Below are 24,579 nucleotides of genomic sequence, written 5' to 3'. Positions count from 1 at the left end.
CTTCCTCTGTGGATCTCCCTCTTCTAGATAGTCCATATACATGGAATTGTACATATGTAGTCTGGTATCTGACTTTTTTCACATAGCATGATGTGCTTACAGTTCATTCATTTAGTAGCACCTAACAGGAATTCATTCCTGTAAAAAAAAAAAAAAGGAATTCATTCCTGTTCCTTGTTGAACAATATCCCATTGCATGGATATGCCACATTTTGTCTATCCACTGAACACTGATGGACATTTAGATTGTTTCCAGTTTGGGGCTATTATGGTAATGCTGCTATGAGCATTTGCATATGAGTTTTTATACAGACATTTCTATTTCTCTGGGGTACTACATAGGAGTAGAACTGCCAGCTCATGCGGTAAAATTGTGTTTACCTTTTTAGAAATTGCCAAATTGGTTTCCAAAGTCGTTCTATTTCACAGTCCCATGTCGAAGGCTTTTGGTTCTTCACAACATTGCCAACACTTACTCTGTCTTTTTTGTTGTAGCCATTCTAGTGGGTGTGTGGAAGCATCTTGTTGGGTGGTTTGTTCCAAATCCAGTGAGCACCCTCTGGCAGGAAAGCAAGCTATTGGATGGTACAGCCTGCCCCGTTGTGGTCAGCTGCCCTGTGACCAGGCTGAGGGAATGTGAGCAGCCCCGGGCAAAATGCCACAGACTCTCACTGTTCTCACTTGGAGTTCAGTGGGTTTTCATGGATTAATGCTTCTCAATTTCTCCTTTGCTTTTGGTCAATTTCAGAACCCTAAATGAATTTTTGGATTTCTTTTTTTCTCCAGTTTTAACAGTGTTTTCTGAAGAGAGAATTGTTGATCTCCTTGCTTCACCAGACTGCTACCCTCCTACACTTTTAGTTGACGATTTCTTTTCCTCCTATGTCTTTTCTAGACATTGCTTCTTTTTTCCCCCCGTTTTCTTGCATTGGTCTCTATGTTTTACATTGCAAGGGATATTTGCCTTGTCTGCACATAAGAATCACTTGGAAAGCTCTTATTTTTTATTTTTTTTAAAAGATTTTATTTATTTATTCATGAGAGACACACAGAGAGAGAGAGGCAGAGACACAGGCAGAGGGAGAAGCAGGCTCCACACAGGGAGCCTGACATGGGACTCGATCCTGGGTCTCCAGGATCATACCCTGGGCTGAAGGCACCGCTAAACCGCTGAGCCACCCGGGCTGCCCACTTGGAAAGCTTTTAAAATCCCAGTGCCCGGGCAGCCCGGGTGGCTCAGCTATTGTGGACATTGCTGCTATAAACATCGGGGTGCAGGTGTCCCGGCGTTTCACTGCATCTGTATCCATGTGGTCTAGGTATACAATGGGATATTCCTCAGCCATTAGAAACGACAAATACCCACCAGTTGCTTTGATGTGGATGGACCTGGAGGGTATTATGCTGAGTGAAGTAAGCCAATTGGAGAAGGACAAACATTATATGGTTTCATTCATATGGGAAATATAAAAAAATAGTGAAAGGGAATAAAGGGGAAAGGAGAGAAAATGAGTGGGAAATATCAGAGAGGGAGACAGAACATAAAGACCCCTAACTCTGGGAAACGAACTAGGGGTGGTGGAAGGGGAGGAGGGCAGGGGGTGGGGGTGAATGGCTGATGGGCACTGAGGGGGACACTTGACGGGATGAGCACTGGATGTTATTCTATATGTTGGCAAATTGAACACCAATAAAAAATAAATTTAAAAAATGAAAATGTCAACACATTTTTTAAAAAGAAAAAAATAGGGGTTCCCGGGTGGTTCAGTCATTTAAGTGTCTGCCTTCAGCTCAGGTCATGATCTCAGGTCCTGTTATCAAGACCCGAGTTGGGGGGGGGGGTCCCTGCTCAGCAGGGAGTCTGCTTCTCCCTCTCCCTCTGCCTTTCTCCCTGCTTGTGCTTGCTTTCTCTTTCTCTCAAATAAATAAAATCTAAAGAAAAAAAAAAGGGACGTCTGGGTGGTTCAGTGTTTGAACACCTGCCTTTGGCCCAGGGTGTGATCCTGGAGTCCCGGGATTGAGTCCCACATCAGGCTCCCTGCGTGGAGCCTGCTTCTCTCTCTGCCTCTCTCTCTGTGTGTCTCTCATGAATAAATAAAATCTTTTAAAAAATCTTTAAAAAATTAAATGAAGAGGGATCCCTGGGTGGCGCAGCAGTTTGGCGCCTGCCTTTGGCCCGGGCGCGATCCTGGAGACCCGGGATCGAATCCCACGTCGGGCTCCCTGCATGGAGCCTGCTTCTCCCTCTGCCTGTGTCTCTGCCTCTCTGTCTCTCTCTGTGTGACTATCATGAATAAATAAATAAAATCTTTAAAAAAAATTAAATGAAGAAATAAAATCTTAAAAAAAATAGAAATTAATAAAGTGTAAAGAAAAAAACCTAGGGGCACCCAACTGACCCAGTTGGGAGAGCACATGACTCTTGATCTCCAGGTCGTGAGTTCAAGCCCCACATTGGGTGTAGAGATTACTTAAAAATAGATAACAACAACAACAAAAAACTACACTCTTATGTGTTTCCCCTTTACTCACACCAGTACCATACTCACAACCCTCTAACACCAGATCTGTGGGAGTTTTTACCACACCAAGCAATCCTATAACACCAGCTGGGTGTCTTACTATTTAACTCAATTCTGACACCATCTATCTGGATGGAGATAGCTAGTGTCAGATCTTACCAGTTAAGGGCTCAGTCCATGAGACTGACTATACTTTAGATGCCAATCCCAAGCAGGTCCCCAGGTTATCCACAATGTCCAACTTGCCTCCATATCGAAGGTTCTCACAACCTCCTCTTGGATTTTTTTAAATTTTTTTTAGATTTTTATTTATTCATGAGAGACACCGAGACACAGAGAGGCAGAGACACGAGACACAGGCAGAGGGAGAAGCAGGCTCCATGCAGGGAGCCCCACGTGGGACTTGATCCCCCGTCTCCAGGTTCACGCCCTGGGCTGAAGGGGGCGCTAAACCGCTGAGCCACCTGGCCTGCCCTCCTCTTGGATTTGATCATTTGGTGGAACAGCTCACAGAGGAAACAGTTTTTTATGTTTACCAGCTTATTAAAAGATATGATCAAGGATACAGATGAACAACCAGTTAAAAGGCTACATTGGGCCAGGTCTAGGAAGGTCCTGAGCAATGGCACTTCCATCCCATGGTGTTGAGAGTGTGTCATTCTTCCTGCACACAGATGTGTTCACCAACCTGGATGTTCTCTGAACCCCTATACTTTGGAGGTTTTTATGGAGACTTTGTGACGAAGGCATGATAGATCATTAACTCCATCCTAACCCCTCTTCCCTTTCTGGAGAATGGGAGATGGGGCTGAAGCTTCCAAGCTTCTAACTGTGGCTTGGTCTTTCTGGTGACCCGCCTCCATGCAGGAACCCACCAAGAGTCACCTCATTAGAAAAAAAGACACTGCTATTACCCAGGAAATTCCAAGGGATTTGGAAAGTCTATAGCAAAAGTATGGGTCAAAATCTAGTACTGTTATCATTTAGGAAATCAGATTTTACAAGCTGTGTCAGGGGTCAGGAATTGAGGGAATAGATTTTCTATCATCTCACAATCCTAATAGAGAAGGGAGACCTCTTTCTTATGGTAGAATGCTAAGAGCCAACCCACAAACATGACGTTAGTGCTAGTGTTGGAAAAGCAACATTTTATAAACATAATGGTAGGGATCCCTGGGTGGCGCAGCGGTTTGGCGCCTGCCTTTGGCCCAGGGCGCGATCCTGGAGACCCGGGATCGAATCCCACATCGGGCTCCCGGTGCATGGAGCCTGCTTCTCCCTCTGCCTGTGTCTCTGCCTCTCTCTCTCTCTCTCTCTGTGACTATCGTAAATAAATAAATAAAAAACCTTAAAAAAAAAAACATAATGGTAAAGATTGGCTCAGGCAAGAATCACAAATGAAAGCTAAATCTAGGGGGAAATTTTGATGAGGAACAGGGTATTTAAATGGTCTTAGAGTGTCTGCCCACAGTACAGAAGGCTCCTTTACAATATTAAAGCACAATCTCTCTCTAGATAGGATCCTGTACTGATAATGCTACTAATGGGCACCATAAGTAGGTGGACAATATTGAAATATGGATGCTCGATTTAAGTAATTTGTAGCAAAATAAACTTATAAGGTCGATTACTGTGGTCATGTAAGAGAATACCCACGGAAGTATTCTTCAAAGGCCCATGGTGTATGCAAATGGTTCAGAAATGATAAAGGAAATAGAGTAAAATGTTGACCGTAAGGGAATTTGGATAAAGAGTATACAGGTGTTCATGTTCAATTTTTATTTTATTTTATTCTATTCTAAGAGAGCATGCATGAGCAGGGATGGGGAGGAAGGGCAGAGGGAGGGAGAGAGAATTTTTTTTTAAGATTTCATTTATTTTTTCATGAGAGACACAGAGAGAGAGGCAGAGACATAGGCAAAGGGAGAAGCCGGCTCCTCACAGGGAGCCTGATGCAGGACTCGATCTCAGCACTGGGTCACACCCTGAGCTGATGGCAGATGCTCAGCTGCTGAGCCACCCAGGTGTCTCGGGGAAAGAGAATCTCAAGCAGGCTCCATGCCCAGTGCAGAGCCCAATGCAGGGCTTGATCTCACAACCCTAAGATCATGACCCAAGTTGAAATCAGTTGCTTAGTCAACTGAGCCACACAGGAGCCTCTCTTTGTACAATTTTTAATTTTACAACTAAAAAAAAAAGTCAGGCTCTCACAATTCAAAACAACTGTTCAGAGCATATTTTGGAAAAATTTTTTAAAGATTTTATTATTATATTTATTTATTTATTTATTTATTTATTTATTTATTATTATTAGAAACACAGAGAGAGAGAGGCAGATTCCATGTAAGGAGCTTGACGAGGGACTCGATCCCGGATCTCCAGGATCATGCCCTGGGATGAAGGTGGTGCTAAACCTCTGAGCTACCAGGGCTTCCCTTTTTTGTCGTTTTTAAACATGAATTTGAATATTTTTTATTAAGGGGTAATTTATAAGTTTATTATGTTTTTATATTTGAAAGTTGTAAATCAATGAAGGTATGGGAAGTTTATGTTTATAGGCATTTGAACAAGATTGTGACTCTTGTGAAAGTATTATATTTTGAAATATTATTTATAATATTTATTTATTATATTTATAAATATATTAACATTATTTTGAAATATTAGCCCTTGTATAGTTTTTCCTAAATAGTTCCTTTTTACACAAGTACCTGTTATCACTTAAATGAAAAGGAGACTTTCTGCAGAAAACAAAACAATTTTCTGAGCTTTTTTTTTTTTTAAGATTTTATTTATTAGAGACAGAGAGAGAGAGAGAGAAAGGCAGAGACACAGGCAGAGGGAGAAGCAGGCTTCATGCACGGAGCCCAACGTGGGACTCGATCCCGGGTCTCCAGGATCAGGCCCTGGGCTGAAGGCAATGCTAAACCGCTAAGCCACCGGGGCTGCCCACTGAGTTTTTTTTTTTTTTTAAGATTTTATTTATTTATTCATGAGAGACACAGAGAGAAAAGCAGAGACAAAGACAGAGGGAGAAGCAGGCTCCCTGCAATGAGCCCAATGTGGGACTGGATCCTGGACTCCGTGATCATACCCTGAGCCAAAGGTAGAAGCTCAACCACTGAGCCACCCAGTTGTCCCTTTTCAAGGCTTTACATTTCTAAAATATGGGGCAGCCCGGGTGGCTCAGTGGTTTAGCCACCTTCATCCCAGGGCGTGATCCTGGAGACCCTGGATCGAGTCCCACGTTGGGCTCTCTGCATGGTGCCTGCTTCTCCTTCTGCCTGTCTCTGCCTCTCTCTCTCTCTCTCTCTCTCTGTGTGTGTGTGTGTATGTGTGTCTATGAATAAATAAATAAAATATTTTTTAAAAATTGTAGAAAGAGAGGTTCCTGTGTGGCTCAGTTGACTAAGCAACTGATTTCAACTTTCATGATCTTAGGGTTGTGAGATCAAGCCCTGCACTGGGCTCTGCAGTGGGCATGGAGCCTGCTTGAGATTCTCTTTCCTTGAGACACCTGGGTGGCTCAGCAGCTGAGCATCTGCCATCAGCTCAGGGTGTGATCCTGGAGAGCCTGGATAGAGTCCCACGTCAGGCTCCATGTGTGGAGCTGGCTTCTCCCTCTGACTATGTCTCTGCCTCTCTCTCTGTGTGTCTGTCATCAATAAATAAATAAAATCTTAAAAAACGACAAAATTTTTTTTTTTCTGCTGGCAATAAGTGCTATGTGGCTGGTGATCTGATCCCAATACCCCAAGGCAAATGTTTTGGAGCTCAGATGGCACACCCTTTGTGCTGTGATATGATGCACAAAATTTTATTAAAACAGAAAAGTTAAAGATTTTTTCATAGAGTACTTTCAGATTTCAAAGAACATTGTGGAACTAATTTTAGGGTACAATGGCTTTGGAGGAACATGGGAAAGAAGGACAGGAGTAATAGCCACCTTAGACCACTGCAGGGGCCGCCCTGCATGCTGCACCCCAACCCATTGCTGTCACCACCAAGCCCAAGAGGAAGGTTTAAGGAGAAGCTAGAGAAGAAAAAGCCCAAAAGAAGCATGAGCCACAGAGCAGATGGGGATCCTTTCCTGTTTAATCTGCCCTTCCTAAAAAGGTGAAGTGAATCATGTGCATTCTTTATAAATGTGTTCTATGTGTTCTGTACTATCTGAATGACTTTAAAAAAGTTTTTTTAGGGATCCCTGGGTGGCACAGCGGTTTGGCGCCTGCCTTTGGCCCAGGGCGCGATCCTGGAGACCCGGGATCGAATCCCATATCGGGCTCCTGGTGCCTGCTTCTCCCTCTGCCTGTGTCTCTGCCTCTCTCTCTCTCTCTCTGACTATCATAAATAAAAAAAAAAATTTTTTTTAGAGAGAGAACATATGAGCAGGGGAGGGGCAGAGGCAGAGAGAGAGAAAGAGAGAGAAAGAGAATCTCAAACAGACTCCCTACCCAGCCCCGATGTGGGGCTGGATCTCACAGCTCTGAGATCATGACCTGAGCTGAAATCCAAAAGTCAGGTGCTTAACCAACTGAGCCACCCAGGTGCCTCTGTACTATCTAAATGACTTCCATCAAGTTGTATATAGATGCAGAATTCTTTTTTCTTTGCTATTTTGGCACAGAGCACGTGTCATTGTTTCAGGGAAGGGCAAATGCCACTCACAGTATCTCAGAAAACAAGTGAATAGAATAGCCATGGGGCAAAACAAAAGAGTTTGCTTCCTTGGTTTGGGGAGTATTTTTCTCAGTTGCCAAAAGAAGGGATCCACTGACATTCACAGTTGCTATGGCATTCGTCTGTGGTGTGAGGAAATGAGAATTCATGTTTAGGTCCTCTTCTCCTTTCCTCGGTGCCCTTAGAATGAACTTTATGTCCTTAAACCCAGACCTGTCGGTACCTGGCACTCCTTTCCTAAAAAGTGCCAGGTCTCATCTTCCCAGTGGTGACACTGACACAGACTTTCTTCACTCCTTAGAATCAAGATCAGCTTGTGAAAGGAGTTAAGATGTTAATTGTTCCTCATCTCTAAACTTTTCCTATTCAAATCATCAAATAAAGACCTCCTTGGTTGGGGATCCCTGGGTGGCGCAGCGATTTGGCGCCTGCCTTTGGCCCAGGGTGCGGTCCTGGAGACCTGGGATTGAATCCCATTTCAGGGCTCCTGGTGCATGGAGCCTGCTTCTCCCTCTGCCTCTCCCTCTCTCTCTCTCTCTCTCTCTATCATAAATAAATAAAAATTAAAACAAAGAAATAGACCTCCTTGGGTTTCATAATTTCCCTTTTTTGTAATAAGGGAAATTAAAAGTTATTGTAGACCATGGCAACCCATGACCTACCTGAAATATTGAGATTGTTAATGAAAATTAGCCTTAAAAACACAGACACAATTTGCAGAGAGACAAAGAATGAATCACTGGCTCGATTAAAATATTCCTGGGCTCTGATTCCACATCCATCAGACAACCTTTTGAGGGCTGATGTGAGCTCTCAAATGTCCTCGTGATAGGAAGAGAGAGTTTTGAACAGTGAGCATGAGGGTTTATTTGTAGAAACTGACATTCAGATTCTAAAATTAGGATGGAAATTCAATTATATGTAATTGCAAAGGACTTAGAAAACCAAAGCAATCTTTAAAGAATATTGCTGGAAGATATACACTACCAGATATTAAGATTTCCTGTAAGTGAGACGCCTGGGTGGCTCAGCGGTTGAGCATCTGCCTTTGGCTCAGGGTCCAGGATCAAGTCCCACATCAGGCTCCTTGCAGGGGGCCTGGTTCTCCCTCTGTCTCTATCTCTCTTCCTCTGTGTCTCTCATGAATAAATAAAACCTTAAAAAAAAAGACTTCCTGTAAGCCACAATAGTCAATATGATGTGGTGCAAGAGTAGATAAAGAGACCAATGGAAGAGAACAGAGAGGCCAAAAACACTTGGACAAAGTCGCAGGATTTCAACAGGGGAGGAAAACACAGGACCAACAGCAGGATTTCAACTAGAGAGGAAAGCCTAGTCTTTTCTATAATTGGTGCTAGGTCACATTGATATCTATATGAAAAAAAAATCATCTCTCACCTCACATGATAAACAAAAATTAACTAAAAAAAAAAGCATCTAGGTGGCACAGTCGGTTAAGTGTCTGAGTCTTGTTTTAGCTCAGGTCATGATCTCAGGGTCATTGAGATGGAGCCCTGCATTGGGCTCCATGTCAGTGCATAGAGTCTGCTTGAGAGTCTCTCTCCCTCTCGATCTGCCCCTCCCACTTGTGCTCTCTCTCTAAAATGAATAAATTAACCTTAAAAAAAATCAATTCTAATGTAGCACAGACCTAAATGTAAAGCTAAAACCATAAAACTTCTAGAAGAAAAACAAGGAGAAAAGCTCAGGGATCTTAGGTTTGGCAAATAATTCTTAAATATGATACAAAAAGTAAGAACTATAAGAGAGAAAATTGATAAGCTGGACTTTATTAAAATTAAAAACTTTCCCTTTGAAAGGCAAAGCTACAGAATTGGAGAAAATATTTGTAAAACATACCCACCAAAGCACTTTTATCTAGCATAGCAGAACTCCTTATACTCAATAAGACAAATAATCCAGTTTTTTTTTTAATGGCAAAGACCTTAATTTACCAAAGAGGGTAACAAATAAGCACATGAAGACACTGTCAACATCATTAGCCATTATGGAAATGAAATTAAAACCACAGTTTAGATATACACACCAGAACGACAAAAATTAAAAAGGTTTACCATACAAAGTGTTGGTAAGTATGTGGAAGAACAGAAGCTCTTTCACAGCAGTTGGTGGTGTGGTATCATTCCAGTAAAAGTCTGGTAACTTCATAAAGAGGTAAACATACACCTGCCACAGTTATTCATTCAGCAGAGGAGCCTGCTTTTCCCTCTCAGTTCATGTACTCTCTCTCAAATACAAAAATCTAACCAAAAAAAAATTGTCATTGTCAATTATACCTCAAAAAATTTTTTAAAGATTTTACATTTGGAGCACTTGGGTGGCTCAGTTGGTTGTCTACCTTCAGCTCAGGCCGTGATCTCAGGGTCCTGGGATTGAGCCCCACATCAGGCTCCCTGCTTGGGGGCAAGTCTGCATCTCCCTCTCCCTCTGCTGCTCCCCTTGTCTGTGCTCTCAAAAAAATAAATAAAATCTTTTAAAAAAAGATTTTACTTTCTAGGGGTACCTGGGTAGCTCAGTCAGGCAGTTGGGCATCTGACTTTCGTTTTGGCTCAGGCTGTGATCTTGGGGTCATAGGATCAAGCCCCATGTTGGGGTCTGTGCTCAGCACAGAGTCTGCTTGTCCCAGTCCCTCCCTGCTGCTCGCTCACTCATGCTCTCCCTTTCTCTCCCTCAAGTGAATAAATAAAACCTTCTGAATTTTTTTTTTAAATAAATCTCTATAGCCAACATGGGGCTGGAACTTATGACTCCCAAGATCAAGAGTTTCATGGTCTTTCAACTGAGCCTGCCAGGTGCCCCATCCACTATACCTTAATAAGACTGTTCAAGACAAAAATTTCCCAGGAGGTGATGGTACCACCTGGCTCTATTCCAGGATATGAGCTCCCCTGGAGCTGGGTCTGACTCCTTGGAGGGCCATGCAAGAGGCTGAATTAACTGGGAAGACCCTGGAAGAGGTCCTTGGGGTCAGGAATGCCAAGCTGAGGTGATGGCAGTCAACTTGGAGCGCTTGCCAGGTAGGGTTGACCTCATTACCTACCATTTTCTCAACACAGGATGTTTGTCCTCCCAACAGGCCCAGCTCGTTTCTGCCTGCAGCCCTCAATCTTCACGAGGCCTCCTCGTCATTCAGGTCTTTTTTGTTTTTTTTTTAAGATTTTATTTATGAGAGAGAGAGAGAGAGAGAGAGAGAGAGAGAGAGAGACGCAGAGACACAGGCAGAGGGAGAAGCAGGCTCCATGCAGAGAGCCTGATGTGGGACTCGATCCCGGGTCTCCAGGATCATGCCGTGGGCCAAAGGCAGCACTAAACCGCTGAGCCACCCAGGCTGCCCCATTCAGGTCTTAACATGAACATCAAATGCCTTCACTGAACACCATGTGTTAAAGTCATTTTCTGTAGTCCTCAGTTTTTTTCATTGTATGTATCAGTCAAATTCTTAGTTATTTCATTTTTAAAAATTCTTTATCCCTCATCTATGCTGTTAGGGCCCCACAGATCCCCTTTCCTGGTGATGCACTCACCCCATATGTGTCTTATGCGTTGGCTGACAACTCACAGCTGCCCTTGCCAATAACTGATGGGAAAAGAGGGATGGAAGAGAAGGGAGAGGGTACAAAAGACCGGCTTTCCTGTGGTAAGGAGGCCTAACTCCATGGTGTAATATACACAGTGGGATGGGGCTGAAGCTAGTTTCCACTTGAGGCCACTCTCCTGTTTCTTTTAGTTTGTTTCCCTGCCCTGTCCTGTTTCCTTAACTCCCTTCTCCTGGGAGCACTTCCCCAATAAATCAGTCAAACAAGAATTCCTATCTCAGGCTCTGCTTCTGGGAACTTGAACCATGACATCCTAAGTAAGCTTCATGAGGGACTATCTTGTTTATTCCCTTACATCAAATTCCTATTTCCAGCTCTGCAGGGCTGTGCCTGGAACACAGCAAATGCTGTGTGTCGAAGGAATATGGGGAAAGCCGTCTATTTTATAGCTACACTGTCGGCACCCCTTCTGTCCTGGGCTAGTCTGGCTTGCAGGCATTGTGAGTCATAGCTGGTGGACAGCAGCTGAGCGGTTCAGAGAGGGGCCAGGCCTGGGACAGCAGCTCAGCGCCTCCAACACATCCTCCAGGTGAGGCACAACCTGCAGTGAGGATTATTGGAAAAGGGCCCTCTAGGAAGATGCAGCCATGAGGGTGGGGCTGGCTGCACCTCTTGGGCCCTCTTTGGGCTTTCAGAGATGTCACACTGGGCCAGATCTAGGGGAAAGTACTATCCCCTCAGCCCAGATATGTGCAAGAGGAATATGAGTGTGTTGGATGGATGAAGGCATGACAGAGGGTTCTTTCCCTTTTCACCCTCCGTGGAGAGAAGGGGAATTTAAAAGAAAACATACAGTCCTTTTCCCATAGAATAGAGTCAGCACTTCCAGGCTTTGGGGGAGACAGAGACCTAGACTAGTTGTTATCTGGACTTCAGCTTCTTTGAGGATGTAGTCCGCTTGGGAGAAAAGTCACGTGGAGTCTGCATAACTCCTATTCCCTCAAATCCTCAGCATAGGTCCTAGCCCATGGTACATGCCCCCAGGATGCCACTGAGCATACTGAGCTACTGTCACCAACACACATATCTGGGTTCCGAGCTGGACCCGTAGCATCTTGAGGGCAGGCAAGGCCTGGCCCAGAGCATGTTGTAAAATAACTGAATGTGGCAATAATGGCATTGGTTATTTTACACAGCCTACAGAATACTTTTCTGAATTCAGAGCTATCCCTGGCTTTGTAATCCATCAGTGCCAGAATGAAACTTACGCTTTGGCCCCCTTTCCAGCCTCCTCTTGTATTCCTAGCCGAGTACCATACACCAGCCCTATCCCAAGCTCTTCCTCACATCTGGAAAATGCAAGCTGTGCCTGGATCTTCACTCTGCCTAGAGGCCCTCCCTTATCCACCCCAATTCACCTGGCAAAGCCCTGCTCAACTTTCATGTACCTGTCTCTCCCGTTCCCTTCTCCCGGGCCCATAATCCCAGAAGCCCGCCCAAGGCTCAGAAAGCTGGGCATGTGGTCCTTCATCGGACACAGAGTGGTGTTTGGGGAAGTTAGTTTCGGGAGACCGCTGTCAGCGCCCGCGTGCCGGGGTGGGCTCCTCGGCGAGCAGCAGCTGGTTAGCCCCCGGTGCCAGCCTCAAAGCTAAGCCTCATCCACCGGTTCTCGCGGTTCAAGGGGACAGCTTGTCCAAGCAGGCTGCTCACCCGGACTCTTGCTCCCCAGCTGTGCCCCTGGCTCGCCTTCATCATTCCGGACACCTGGGCTCCGGGCTCCGGAGGCAAGGGCGCAGCCCCGCTCGCCCACGTCCCCGAGGCTCGGCATCCGGCACCCGCGGCCAGACAAGGCCCACTCGGCCCTCGCCCTGGAGGCCTTCGGGAGCCCGGCTACCGGGCACACCGGCCGCCTGTGGGGGGAGCTGCGGCAGTTCTGGACGGACCATTTCTCGCGGCGCTTCTCGCCACGGCGGCCGCCGCTGCGCCGCATCTCCTCCATGTCCACCTTCTACCTGCTGGACCACCGGACGCGCCAGACCGAGCTGGGCCTCAGCTACGGGGCGCCGCGCACGCGCCTGAGCAACGAGGCCTTCGTGTTCCGCGGCGGCCGGTGGACCGCCGAGGGGCTGCCGGTGCGGTCGCAGGCGCCGCTGCCCTCGCCGACCATCTCGATGGGCTGGAAGGCGCCGGTGCAGCGGGTCAAGAGCCAGGTGCTGCTGGAGGAGAACAACTACCTGAAGCTGCAGCAGGAACTGCTTATGGACATGCTGACCGAGACCACGGCGCGCATGCACCTGCTGGAGAAGAAGCTCGACTCCGAGGCCAGCCCGGCTGCCGCGGCGCGCGCCTGGCAGAGGAAGATGCGCAAGCGCGAGGGCGCCCCCGGCGTGCTCATGATCCAGCCGCGCGCTCTGGAGTCGCGGTGACGCAATAAAAGCTCGTGCGGCGCACGCGCACTTCGCTTCTCGCGACCTGACCTGCCGGGCGCGTGAGCGGGCGGCGGAGTGGGCGGGGCCGGGGGCTCGGGACCCGCGGGGAGGGACCTCTGAGTAGGCGGCGTGCGCGGGTGACTCGGCTAGGAGCCCGGGCCGTGGGGGGAGGTGTGTGTGCCGCCACCTGGGAACGCGAGGTGCGAGGCGGCGCTCGCGGAGGGGGCAGTGGAAGGGGCGCGAAGATGGCAAGCGGGGGCAGGCGGTGGCGTTCTTGGCCCCAGGGACGGAGGACCGGGTCCGGGAGGCAGCGATGCCTTGGGGTGATGGAGAGTGAGGTGAGGCCGCCGGGCGGAGGGGGCGCGGCTTCCCCCTAGGTCCCCCGGGCTTAGAGGCGCCCCTCAGGCCAGAGGGGTTTCAACCTGAGGCCAGAGTGAGTGTATTTTTTAAATTTAAATATTTTATTTATTTATTCATGGGAGACCGAGAGAGAGAGAGAGAGAGAGAGAGAGAGAGAGAGACAGACAGACAGAGGGAGAAGCAGGCTCCCTGCAGGGAGCGCAGTGCGGGACGGCATCCCGGGATCCCGGGATCCCGTCTAGGGACCACGACCGGAGCCAAAGGCGGATGCTCAACCACTGAGCCACCCAGGTGCCCCAGAGTCAGTGTATATTATGCGGCTTTCTGGAAACTGGGCTCAGCCTCTCCCACCTGGCTGTGTGGCTTCTGGCGAATGTCTTCTCTATTACAGGGCTCTTTTTCTCCTCTGTAGAATAAAGGGTTTGTCTCACCCCGGGTACAAGTAAGCACTCTCCAGGGCAAATCCTGCACACAGATAGGACTTGCTCCTATATTGTTTAAAAATTTTGCATTCGTTGCCAACATTTCAGAATTTGCAGATTTCACATTAAATATCCAGATTTCTTGTGTTCTTTTGAAAAAGAGACTTGGTCACCCTGGATCTCCTTCATTCTGTCCAGCAGCAGTTCCCTTGGGCTGAAGTGTGACTGTCACCTCCTGGTAGCTTCACTTCTTTCTTTTTGTAGGTGTCTGAGTGTGATCTCTTCCTAGATCCCTTCTGGATTAGTGTTCTTTCTCAGGACTTGGGGAGCCCATCTCCCCAACCCCCATATATACAAGGTATTATATAAGGTGCTTCAGGGAGTGTACTGTACTTGTGGATGATGTGGCTGCACAACAAAAGATGGTGACACTGGTCTCAGCAATCTGTAACCTTTTCCCTGGAATGTAGACTGCATTTCTGCAGCCACTGAAACTTGACACTGTGGATTCATTTCCCTAGGGCCATATGACAGCTGTGAGAGAAGTGGGTGTCCTGCCCCAGCCTAACCTTGTTTCAGGAGTAGACTAGGGATTACTGGACAACTACTTCGTTTTTTTTTTTTAAAAGATTGATTTATTTATGATAGACATAGAGAGAGAGAGAGAGGCAGAGACACAGGAGGAGGGAGAAGCAGGCTCCATGCCAGGAGCCCGACGCGGGACTTGATCCCGGGACTCCAGGATCGCGCCCTGGGCCAAAGGCAGGTGCCAAACCACTGAGCCATCCAGGGATCCCCTGGACAACTACTTTCTATTAAAAGGTGGCCTTATTAATTCAATCAGCAAAACAACACAAACAGGACATTAGACACTAAGTTTAAAAACATTTCTTTTGAGCAGTACTTTTTTTGTATTTTAATAATTCTATATTTACATTAATATCAATTAAAGTATTTAAAATAGTTATGAACTAAAATTTGAAATAAATTTGAAATAAATTTTCCTTTTAAACTAAGAAAGGGGGAGGGTCTTGCTGGCTTATTTGGAAGAGCAAATGACTCTTGATCTCTGGGTGGTGAGTTCAAGCCCCACGTTGCATGTAGAGATGATTTTTTTTTTAAGATTTTATTTATTGGGGGATCCCTGGGTGGCTTAGCAGTATAGCACCTGCCTGCAGCCCAGGGCATGACCCTAGAGTCCCGGGATCGAGTCCCACGTCGGGCTCCCTGCATGGAGCCTGCTTCTCCCTCTGCCTGTGTCTCTGCCTCTCTCTCTCTCTGTCTCTTTCATAAATAAGTGGCAGACACAGGCAGAGGGAGAAGCAGGCTACCCACAGGGATCCCCAGGACCCTGAGATCTCGAGATGGCCCAGAGATTACTTAAAAACATATATATACAGGGATCCCTGGGTGGCACAGTGGTTTGGCGCTTGCCTTTGGCCCAGGGCGCGATCCTGGAGACCCGGGATCGAATCCCACGTCGGGCTCCCTGTGCATGGAGCCTGCTTCTCCCTCTGCCTGTGTCTCTGCCTCTCTCTATCTCTCTGTGACTATCATAAATAAATAAAAATTTAAAAATTAAAAAAAAAATATATATATATACATATATATATATCTAGAGAGAGAGAGAGAGAGAGACCTGGGTAGCTCAGCTGTTGAGCATCTGCCTTTGGTTCAGGGCCTAATCCTGGAGTCCTGAGATTGAGTCCCACATCGGGCTCCCTGCATAGAGTCTGGGAGTCTGCAAAATTTTAAATATATATATATATATACACACTAGGGCACCTAGATGGCTTCTCTCCCTCTGCCCCTCCCTCCTATGCTTTCTCTCTAATTCAACTAAATAAAATTGTAAATATATAGATTAAATAAAATTTAAAAAATAAAATGTTTAAAATAACACAACTAAGAAAAAAAACTATATACAGAAAAGGAAATGAGAAGGGAACCAAAATAATAACACTAGGGGAAAAAACGAAAAGAAGGCACTAATGGAGAAATATTAAGTGAAAGAAGCTATACAGAAAGAACCATGTATTTTATGATTCTGCTTATTTTTTTGTTAAGATTTTGAGAGAACATGAGTGAGGAGGTAAGAAAGAATCAGAGGAACAGGGAGAAGCAGACTCCTCCCTGAGTGGGGACCCCAAAGCGGAACTTGATCTCAGGACCCTGGGATCATGACCTGAGCCAAAGGCAGATCCTCAACAGACTGAGCCATCGGCACCCCTACATAATTCTGTTTATATAAAATATCCATAATAGGCAAATCCATAGAGACAGGAAGCAGATTGGTGGTCACCAAGGGCTGGGGGAAGAGGGAAGGAGGGAGGAACTGCTTGGCAGATGAAGAGTTCCATTTTATTTTATTTTATTTTATTTATTTTTATTTTTTAAAGATTTTATTTATTCATGAGCGACATAGAGAGGCAGACATAGGCAGAGGGAGAAGCAGGCTCCCCACGGGGAGCCCGATGCAGGACTTGATCTGAAGGCATATGCTTAACCACCAAGCCACCCAGGCATCCCAAGAATTCCCTTTTAGAGTGATGAAAAAGGTTTTGGAACTGTTTGGTAATGGTGGCACAACACTGTAAATGTTCTAAAAGCCACTGAATTGTACACTTTTTTTTTTTAAAGGATTTTATTTATTCATGAGAGACACAGAGAGACAGAGGGAGAAGCAGACTCCATGCAGGGAGCCCAACGCAGGACTCGATCCCAGGTCTCCAAGATCAGGCCCTGGGCTGAAGGCAGCATTAAACCGCTGAGCCACCTGGGCTGCCCAGAAGGAGAAGCAGGCTCCCTGCAAGGAGCCTGATGTGGGACTCCATCCTGGATCCCAGGATTATGCCCTGAGTCGAAGGCAGATGCTCAACCACTGAGCCACCCAGGCGTCCCTGAATTGTACACTTTAGTGAGTTTTAGGCCAGGCGAATTTTACCACAATAAAAAAGAATGTTAAAGGAAAGTGTTTTATATAAAAATATGGAGTAAAAACTATAGGAGCTGTGGCAAAACAGCCAAAATCATAACAGTGATTCAGGAATGCCTAAAGTATAGGGAATATCGCTTTACTCAGAATATTTGAAAATAAATAGTTCTAGAGTAAAGTATCTGCCCTACCAGACAGGTGGGCAGGCAGGGAGCCCCACGTTTAGGGAAAGTCATCCAAGTGGCTAAAGGGCCCAAAATAAATGGAGCAGGATGATATTTTGAGATATCTGACTTTGTTCTTTCTGCTGTGGAATTTCACCCCCTTACAGAGGCAGCTAAACTCATTGCCCCAGGGAGGGATGTGACAGAGCAGAAAGCAGGAACAAAGGACTCTTTGTAGCTTTCACCTCCTCCAGCTCTGAACTCTTAGGGGATAAGACCTCTGCAAAAATATTTTTGGACCTGAGCAGGGAGGTCAAAAAGGCCACAAATTTGTCAACAGCTAGAGGAAAGATGAAGGGAAATGAGAGTAGAGTACCTGGTAGGTCTTCCATCTTGCAAAACCTATCCTTTCTTGACCTGACATACCTTTCCAGCTACTGCCCCATTTCTTCACTTCCCTTTGTAAGGAAACTCCAAAAAGTTGCTTGTATTCACTGGCCTCAGTTCCTCCCTTCCCTCTTCACTCTTAATCCCCCTTGAGTTGGGGTGTCTCTGCATTCCCCCTCTCCCCAGTCTGCTCTCCTCAAAGATGCCATAACTGCCAGTGTTGTTGACTTTGGCCAATTCTTCATCCTCATCTTGGCCCATCAGCAGCATTTCTTGCACTTGACCCCTCCTCGTCCTCCTCAAAACTGTCGTCACCTGGCTTCTGGGGCATTACAAGCTCCTGATATCCCTCCTCCCTCACTCTTCCTTCTCCTCAGTGTCTGGCTGGTTTTACTCTCACTTCCTTTGGGTGTCTGCTTAAATGTCACGGCACCTGAATCCCAGGGAGCAGATGGTATTTGGCCTTTGGCATTGTCACAGATTTCTTTCTTTTTTTTTTTTTTAAGATTTTATTTATTCATGAGAGACACACAGAGAGAGGCAGAGACACAGGCAGAGGGGAGAAGCAGTCTTCCTGCGGGGAGCCCAATGCAGGACTCAATCCCAGAACCCCAAGATCACAACCTAAGTCAAAGGCAGACAATCACTGAGCCACCCCGGTGCCCTGTCACAGATTTCTGCCCCCTTGTTAGATGTTTTGGAACTTCTTGTTATATCTGAGCAGCTCACCTCTGACTTTAGCCACAGCTATGGTAGATGGCCCCATGTACACTGTCAGTGCCTCATTTCAAGTGTCTCCTGTGGCTTTCTCCTAAGCCTCAGAAGCTCTCTCAACCCACAGGCCTAGCCTGGGAGTGCAGATGAGTTAATGCCTTTCTGAGCCAACCTTCACATAAGGGACAGGAGCCAGAATACACTTTGTTGAATTTTCCTTCTACCTGGTATCACTCCCTTTCTCCTGTTTCCTGGATTCATCTCTACCAAATCAACTGCACTCAAGTTCTAGATGCAGGCTCTGCTTTTATGGGGCCTCAAGCTAAAACAGTAGGGAGTAGCCCTAGAAGGGAGACTGTAGGAATAGGAATCTAGAAGAATGGCTCCTCTGCCATTCAGAAGGCAACAATCACCACTCTTGGTCAGGGAGTTGGTGACAACCCCGCATGTCCTGAAGCATAAGATTGGTAGATTGGAATGAGAAGTTGAAGGGAGAGCTTGGCTCATAAATAGCTTTGTCACTTGAAAGATAGGGAAGGGGTGGCCCAGGTGGCTTAGCACTTTAGCACTGCCTTCAGCCCAGGGCCTGATCCTGGAGACCCGGGAACGAATCCTGCATTGGGCTCCCTGCATGGAGCCTGCTTCTCCCTCTGCCTGTGTCTCTGCCTCTCTCTGTGTGTCTCTCATTAATAAATAAATAAAATCTTAAAAAAAAAAGATAGGAAAGTAGCGCTATCTATGAGGATTATGGAGGTGGTTTGTTTTTCTAAGCCTGCTTTAGAAACTTTGCAGAAAGAACGGAAGGCTCAAGTGAGCCCATCCAACACAGGACATGATAGGAAAACCAGAAAGTCCCTTGAGGCAACAAAAGCAAATGTTCACTTTGCAGCCAGAAAGCAGAGCATGCTGACAAGGAGACCCACGAGGCAATCATAAGGGCAGCAGAGGTGCAGAGGAGACCTGTGCATCCTCAACAATTTTCCTGTGCTAAAGTCAGGGCATTGAACAGGGGCGATGGGATCCTGAGGCCTGGCATGGGATGTTTGGGTGAATATACCTAAGAATCGTGAGCCCTAGAGGCCTGGCCAGCAGCTGGTGCTTCCTTCCTCTTGAAAGAGAATAGCCTCATTTTGCCTGGAGGCCATGCAAAAATCTCACCTGAAGTGAGTATCTTCTGAAATGATGCTAATCACTCTCTGGATCACCTCTGCTTGTTGCCTCCAAACCATCAACTAGAATTGGGTCTCAGCTTAGCCTAAGCAGTGAAGCACAGTTCCTACTCTAGGAGGAAATAGCTCGGTCACCCGAAAGTTGCAGGATAGATCTAACCGCAGGACCTAGGGGGGAGCACATGCAGGAGTGGATCTTGAAGGTACTAGATGGGGGAAGGATATATAATATTGGATAGGAGTTGATTGATACAAGAGCATTTGCCATGACTCAAGACCCAAAGTCCTGCCAAGAACATTCAGAGCTTATCCTAAATGACTCCGAAAGTTTGGACATGATGGTGGCCTCAGTCAATGAGGTGGAGATGCCAGAATTGCCTTGGCTGAGTTTGTTTTGTTTTGTTTTGTTTTTTGTTTTGTGCCTTGGCTGAGTTTTAAAGAAGGTGCATAAAGCTCGGAGGAGTGGGGATGTTAGAATAGGTGTATTACATAAAACCAGAAGATTGACCATTTAACTCTTCTTTGGTAGCTTCCCAGAGGATGCTCCCTCCACTAAAGCAGTAGCGGACAAGACAGTGAGGAGGGCATTGAGTCATCCAGAAGCTGTTGGCGGCTGTCCCCTGTCAGCCAGAGTTGACAGCCGGAGATTGCTGCCACGGAGCTGGGTTCCCTCATGTCATTGGAAATGATGGGATTCTTGAATGACATTTAACCGTTCCACTGGTGACATGGTACTTAAGACAGAAGGGCATACTTTGCAGAAGGGCACACTTTGCAGCAAGTTAGAGTGACTGCTGTGGGGGGGGGCGGTGTCTTGCTTCTCAGAGCTCTCTGGCAATGCCATGGTGTCCCTAGAACCAAAATAAATGGGCAGCCAAAGGAGGTAGCGAGGAGTAGAAGGGGTGGAGAGCAAGGACGAGAGACATGCCTGCAGAGACATGCCTTCCTATTTGGACTCGTCCTAAGCAAAGGTAGGTAGGGAAAGCTCCAAACTGAAGCTAGGTTTCTACCACTGCAGTAGAGTGGCAGGTTTGGCATACAAACTAAGTTAAAGAAAAACATTTTTTTTTAATTTCTTTTAAATTTTTATTTATTTATGATAGTCACAGAGAGAGAGAGAGAGAGAGGCAGAGACACAGGCAGAGGGAGAAGCAGGCTCCATGCACCGGGAGCCCGACGTGGGATTCGATCCCGGGTCTCTAGGATCGCGCCCTGGGCCAAAGGCAGGCGCCAAACCGCTGCACCACCCAGGGATCCCAAGAAAAACATTTTTAAAACCACATTTCCTAGCACCCCTGAAAATGTGGAGTAAGACATATACTGGCTACAAATACTAACAAGGAGAGACTAGGCAAGAGGGGACATGGAGAAATGTGACAGTGATGGACCAAATTCAGACCCTTTTGGTGTATCTTAGTTCAGGCTGCTATCAAAATACCACAGACTAGGGCAGCCCCGGTGGCGCAGAGGTTTAGCGCCGCCTGCAGCCCAGGGCGTGATCCTGGAGACCCTGGATCGAGTCCCACATCGGGCTTCCTGCATGGATCCTGCTTCTCCCTCTGCCTGTGTCTCTGCCTCTGTGTGTGTGTGTGTGTGTCTCTATGAATAAATAAATAAGAAAAAAAAACTTTAAGATACCACAGACTGGGTGGCTTTTACACAACAGAAATTGGTGGGAAGTTCAAGATCAGGGGGCCAGCATGGCCAGGTGAGGGCTCTCTTACATTGGCCCACATGATGGTCCTCATGTGACAGAGAACGGAGGGGGGAAGCAAGCGCTCTGATGACTCCTGTGAGGGCACTAATCCCATCATGAGGACTCCATGTCATGACCTCATCAAACCCCATTCAGCTACGAAGGCCCCACCTCTCAATGCCATCACATTGTGGGGGCAGGGTTTTGCCACATGAATTTGGGAGTGGGGGTGGCTTGGACATAGTCCATAACAGGAGGCAAATGTCAGATCCAGAAGCAGGCTCAGCAGGCAGTGTCCATGATCCTGGGACATGCATCTCAACCCACCCCAGCAGCCCAGGTGATGGAGAGCAACTAGGCAGTAACAGTGGTCAATAAAGATGGTAAGTGGTTCAAGCGATCGGGGATGGATGGTGGTGATTGTTGCCGCTGTGTACCCTCCAAAATGGTGAAGATGGTCAATTTGTTGTCCTCTGTGTCTTAGTGCAATGAAAAGCAAGAACACATGGTTAGTGGTGACTGTGTAGAGCTTGGGTCCAGGATGGAATATTAGCCAGATCATAAGAAGCACAGCCATGAGGGGGAAAAACAGGCCATATCTCAAAAACTATCTCTCCAGAAGACAGCCTGCAATTCCCAGACAGATGTGCTCCTGAGAACACAGGTGGAATCCCAGGGGTGAGGAACAGATGTGAGCACTGAGCCATCACAGATGGTGATCTGATGTCCAGGAGGGTTGCACAGTGACATCTCGCTGACTATGACAGAACTTTGCCTCCTGCATTTCGTGGGGGCCCAGCCGGCCCAGGTGTCTCCTGCATGATCAGCTGCTTGCCTGGGGTCTGAGGAGTGAAGTGGCCGTGGCCTCACAGCAGTTTTCCACTTGTCCTGCTTCCACTGGGCTTCAGTGTTATACAGCTGTCCATGGTCACATTACCCCCACCCTCCATCAGTTCTGACACAGGCAGACCTCCTTTCTTGTACCTGGGGCTACTCCTACCAGGGTGGGCCCCCTTCACTATGCAGGCTGGGAGGCCACCCACATATACCCCCATCCTGCTGTCCTCTCTCAAACATGTCCAGGTCAAGAACAAGAGCACTCAGAAGGCTGTGCCCAGGATGTCCTATATGCATCTCCACACACGTGGGCCCAGATTGCCACAGCAGCCTGTGGCAGCCAGAGATGGACTGGATAGGGAGCAAGGGCCCACAGAACTCACTTGGTCACCAGGAACAACTGAGAGCAGCACAGACAGGGAGAGAGGAAGCCTTGCAGTGGACCCTGGGAGGCAGGAGTGGCCGAGGGCAGCTAACTGGCACCGCTGCCCATATGATACTATAGTATCATATAACTCAGTCCGTTTCTAACTGGTCCATATCCCAGCTCTGATCAGCCAGGGGTGAATTGAAGTAAGGGAAGGAGCAAAGTGTTGAGGATTCTGCGGGCTCACCTGGGGTGGGCTGGGTATGGACCCTTGACACCCATGCCCTGGGACTACACCAGCAGGCTACACAACTCTTCAGGGAAAGTCTAAGGCCAGTTAGTGGCCTGGCCTGAGAAGTGAAATCAGGTGGAACTGTGTGGCATGTACCCTCACACACTGGGCCTCCAAAGAGACACATCATCCAGTTACAATGTATAGGCATTAATTGGCTCCTGATTTTCTTTTTTTTTTATTTGTCTATTTATGATAGTCAGAGAGAGAGAGAGAGAGAGAAAGAGAGAGAGAGAGAGAGAGAGGCAGAGAGAGAAGCAGGCTCCATGCACCGGGAGCCCGACATGGGATTCGATCCCGGGTCTCTAGGATCGCGCCCTGGGCCAAAGGCAGGCGCCAAACCGCTGCACCACCCAGGGATCCCAAGAAAAACATTTTTAAAACCACATTTCCTAGCATCCCTGAAAATGTGGAGTAAGACATATACTGGCTACAAATACTAACAAGGAGAGACTAGGCAAGAGGGGACATGGAGAAATGTGACAGTGATGGACCAAATTCAGACCCTTTTGGTGTATCTTAGTTCAGGCTGCTATCAAAATACCACAGACTAGGGCAGCCCCGGTGGCGCAGAGGTTTAGCGCCGCCTGCAGCCCAGGGCGTGATCCTGGAGACCCTGGATCGAGTCCCACATCGGGCTTCCTGCATGGATCCTGCTTCTCCCTCTGCCTGTGTCTCTGCCTCTCTCTCTCTGTGTGTGTGTCTCTATGAATAAATAAATAAGAAAAAAAAACTTTAAGATACCACAGACTGGGTGGCTTTTACACAACAGAAATTGGTGGGAAGTTCAAGATCAGGGGGCCAGCATGGCCAGGTGAGGGCTCTCTTACATTGGCCCACATGATGGTCCTCATGTGACAGAGAACAGAGGGGGGAAGCAAGCGCTCTGATGACTCCTGTGAGGGCACTAATCCCATCATGAGGACTCCATGTCATGACCTCATCAAACCCCATTCAGCTACGAAGGCCCCACCTCTCAATGCCATCACATTGTGGGGGCAGGGTTTTGCCACATGAATTTGGGAGTGGGGGTGGCTTGGACATAGTCCATAACAGGAGGCAAATGTCAGATCCAGAAGCAGGCTCAGCAGGCAGTGTCCATGATCCTGGGACATGCATCTCAACCCACCCCAGCAGCCCAGGTGATGGAGAGCAACTAGGCAGTAACAGTGGTCAATAAAGATGGTAAGTGGTTCAAGCGATCGGGGATGGATGGTGGTGATTGTTGCCACTGTGTACCCTCCAAAATGGTGAAGATGGTCAATTTGTTGTCCTCTGTGTCTTAGTGCAATGAAAAGCAAGAACACATGGTTAGTGGTGACTGTGTAGAGCTTGGGTCCAGGATGGAATATTAGCCAGATCATAAGAAGCACAGCCATGAGGGGGAAAAACAGGCCATATCTCAAAAACTATCTCTCCAGAAGACAGCCTGCAATTCCCAGACAGATGTGCTCCTGAGAACACAGGTGGAATCCCAGGGGTGAGGAACAGATGTGAGCACTGAGCCATCACAGATGGTGATCTGATGTCCAGGAGGGTTGCACAGTGACATCTCGCTGACTATGACAGAACTTTGCCTCCTGCATTTCGTGGGGGCCCAGCCGGCCCAGGTGTCTCCTGCATGATCAGCTGCTTGCCTGGGGTCTGAGGAGTGAAGTGGCCGTGGCCTCACAGCAGTTTTCCACTTGTCCTGCTTCCACTGGGCTTCAGTGTTATACAGCTGTCCATGGTCACTTTACCCCCACCCTCCATCAGTTCTGACACAGGCAGACCTCCTTTCTTGTACCTGGGGCTACTCCTACCAGGGTGGGCCCCCTTCACTATGCAGGCTGGGAGGCCACCCACATATACCCCCATCCTGCTGTCCTCTCTCAAACATGTCCAGGTCAAGAACAAGAGCACTCAGAAGGCTGTGCCCAGGATGTCCTATATGCATCTCCACACACGTGGGCCCGGATTGCCACAGCAGCCTGTGGCAGCCAGAGATGGACTGGATAGGGAGCAAGGGCCCACAGAACTCACTTGGTCACCAGGAACAACTGAGAGCA

The 24,579-nt window shown here is 47.4% G+C and overlaps 1 protein-coding gene across 1 annotated transcript; it reads left to right on the top strand.

The window, feature by feature from the left end:
- The first annotated feature begins 10,212 nt into the window (after nt 1-10,212).
- CBY3 (chibby family member 3) lies at nt 10,213-13,185 on the top strand. The gene is made up of 2 exons (XM_055301542.1): nt 10,213-10,240; nt 12,413-13,185. The coding sequence occupies exons 1-2, from the start codon at nt 10,213-10,215 to the stop codon at nt 13,183-13,185; spliced, it is 801 nt and encodes a 266-aa protein (XP_055157517.1).
- The last annotated feature ends 11,394 nt before the right edge of the window (nt 13,186-24,579 follow it).

Source organism: Nyctereutes procyonoides, unplaced genomic scaffold (genome assembly GCF_905146905.1).
Source record: "Nyctereutes procyonoides isolate TBG_1078 unplaced genomic scaffold, NYPRO_anot_genome, whole genome shotgun sequence".
In the NCBI taxonomy this organism is placed as follows: domain Eukaryota; kingdom Metazoa; phylum Chordata; class Mammalia; order Carnivora; family Canidae; genus Nyctereutes; species Nyctereutes procyonoides.
This window is presented reverse-complemented; position numbering and strand designations above follow the sequence as displayed.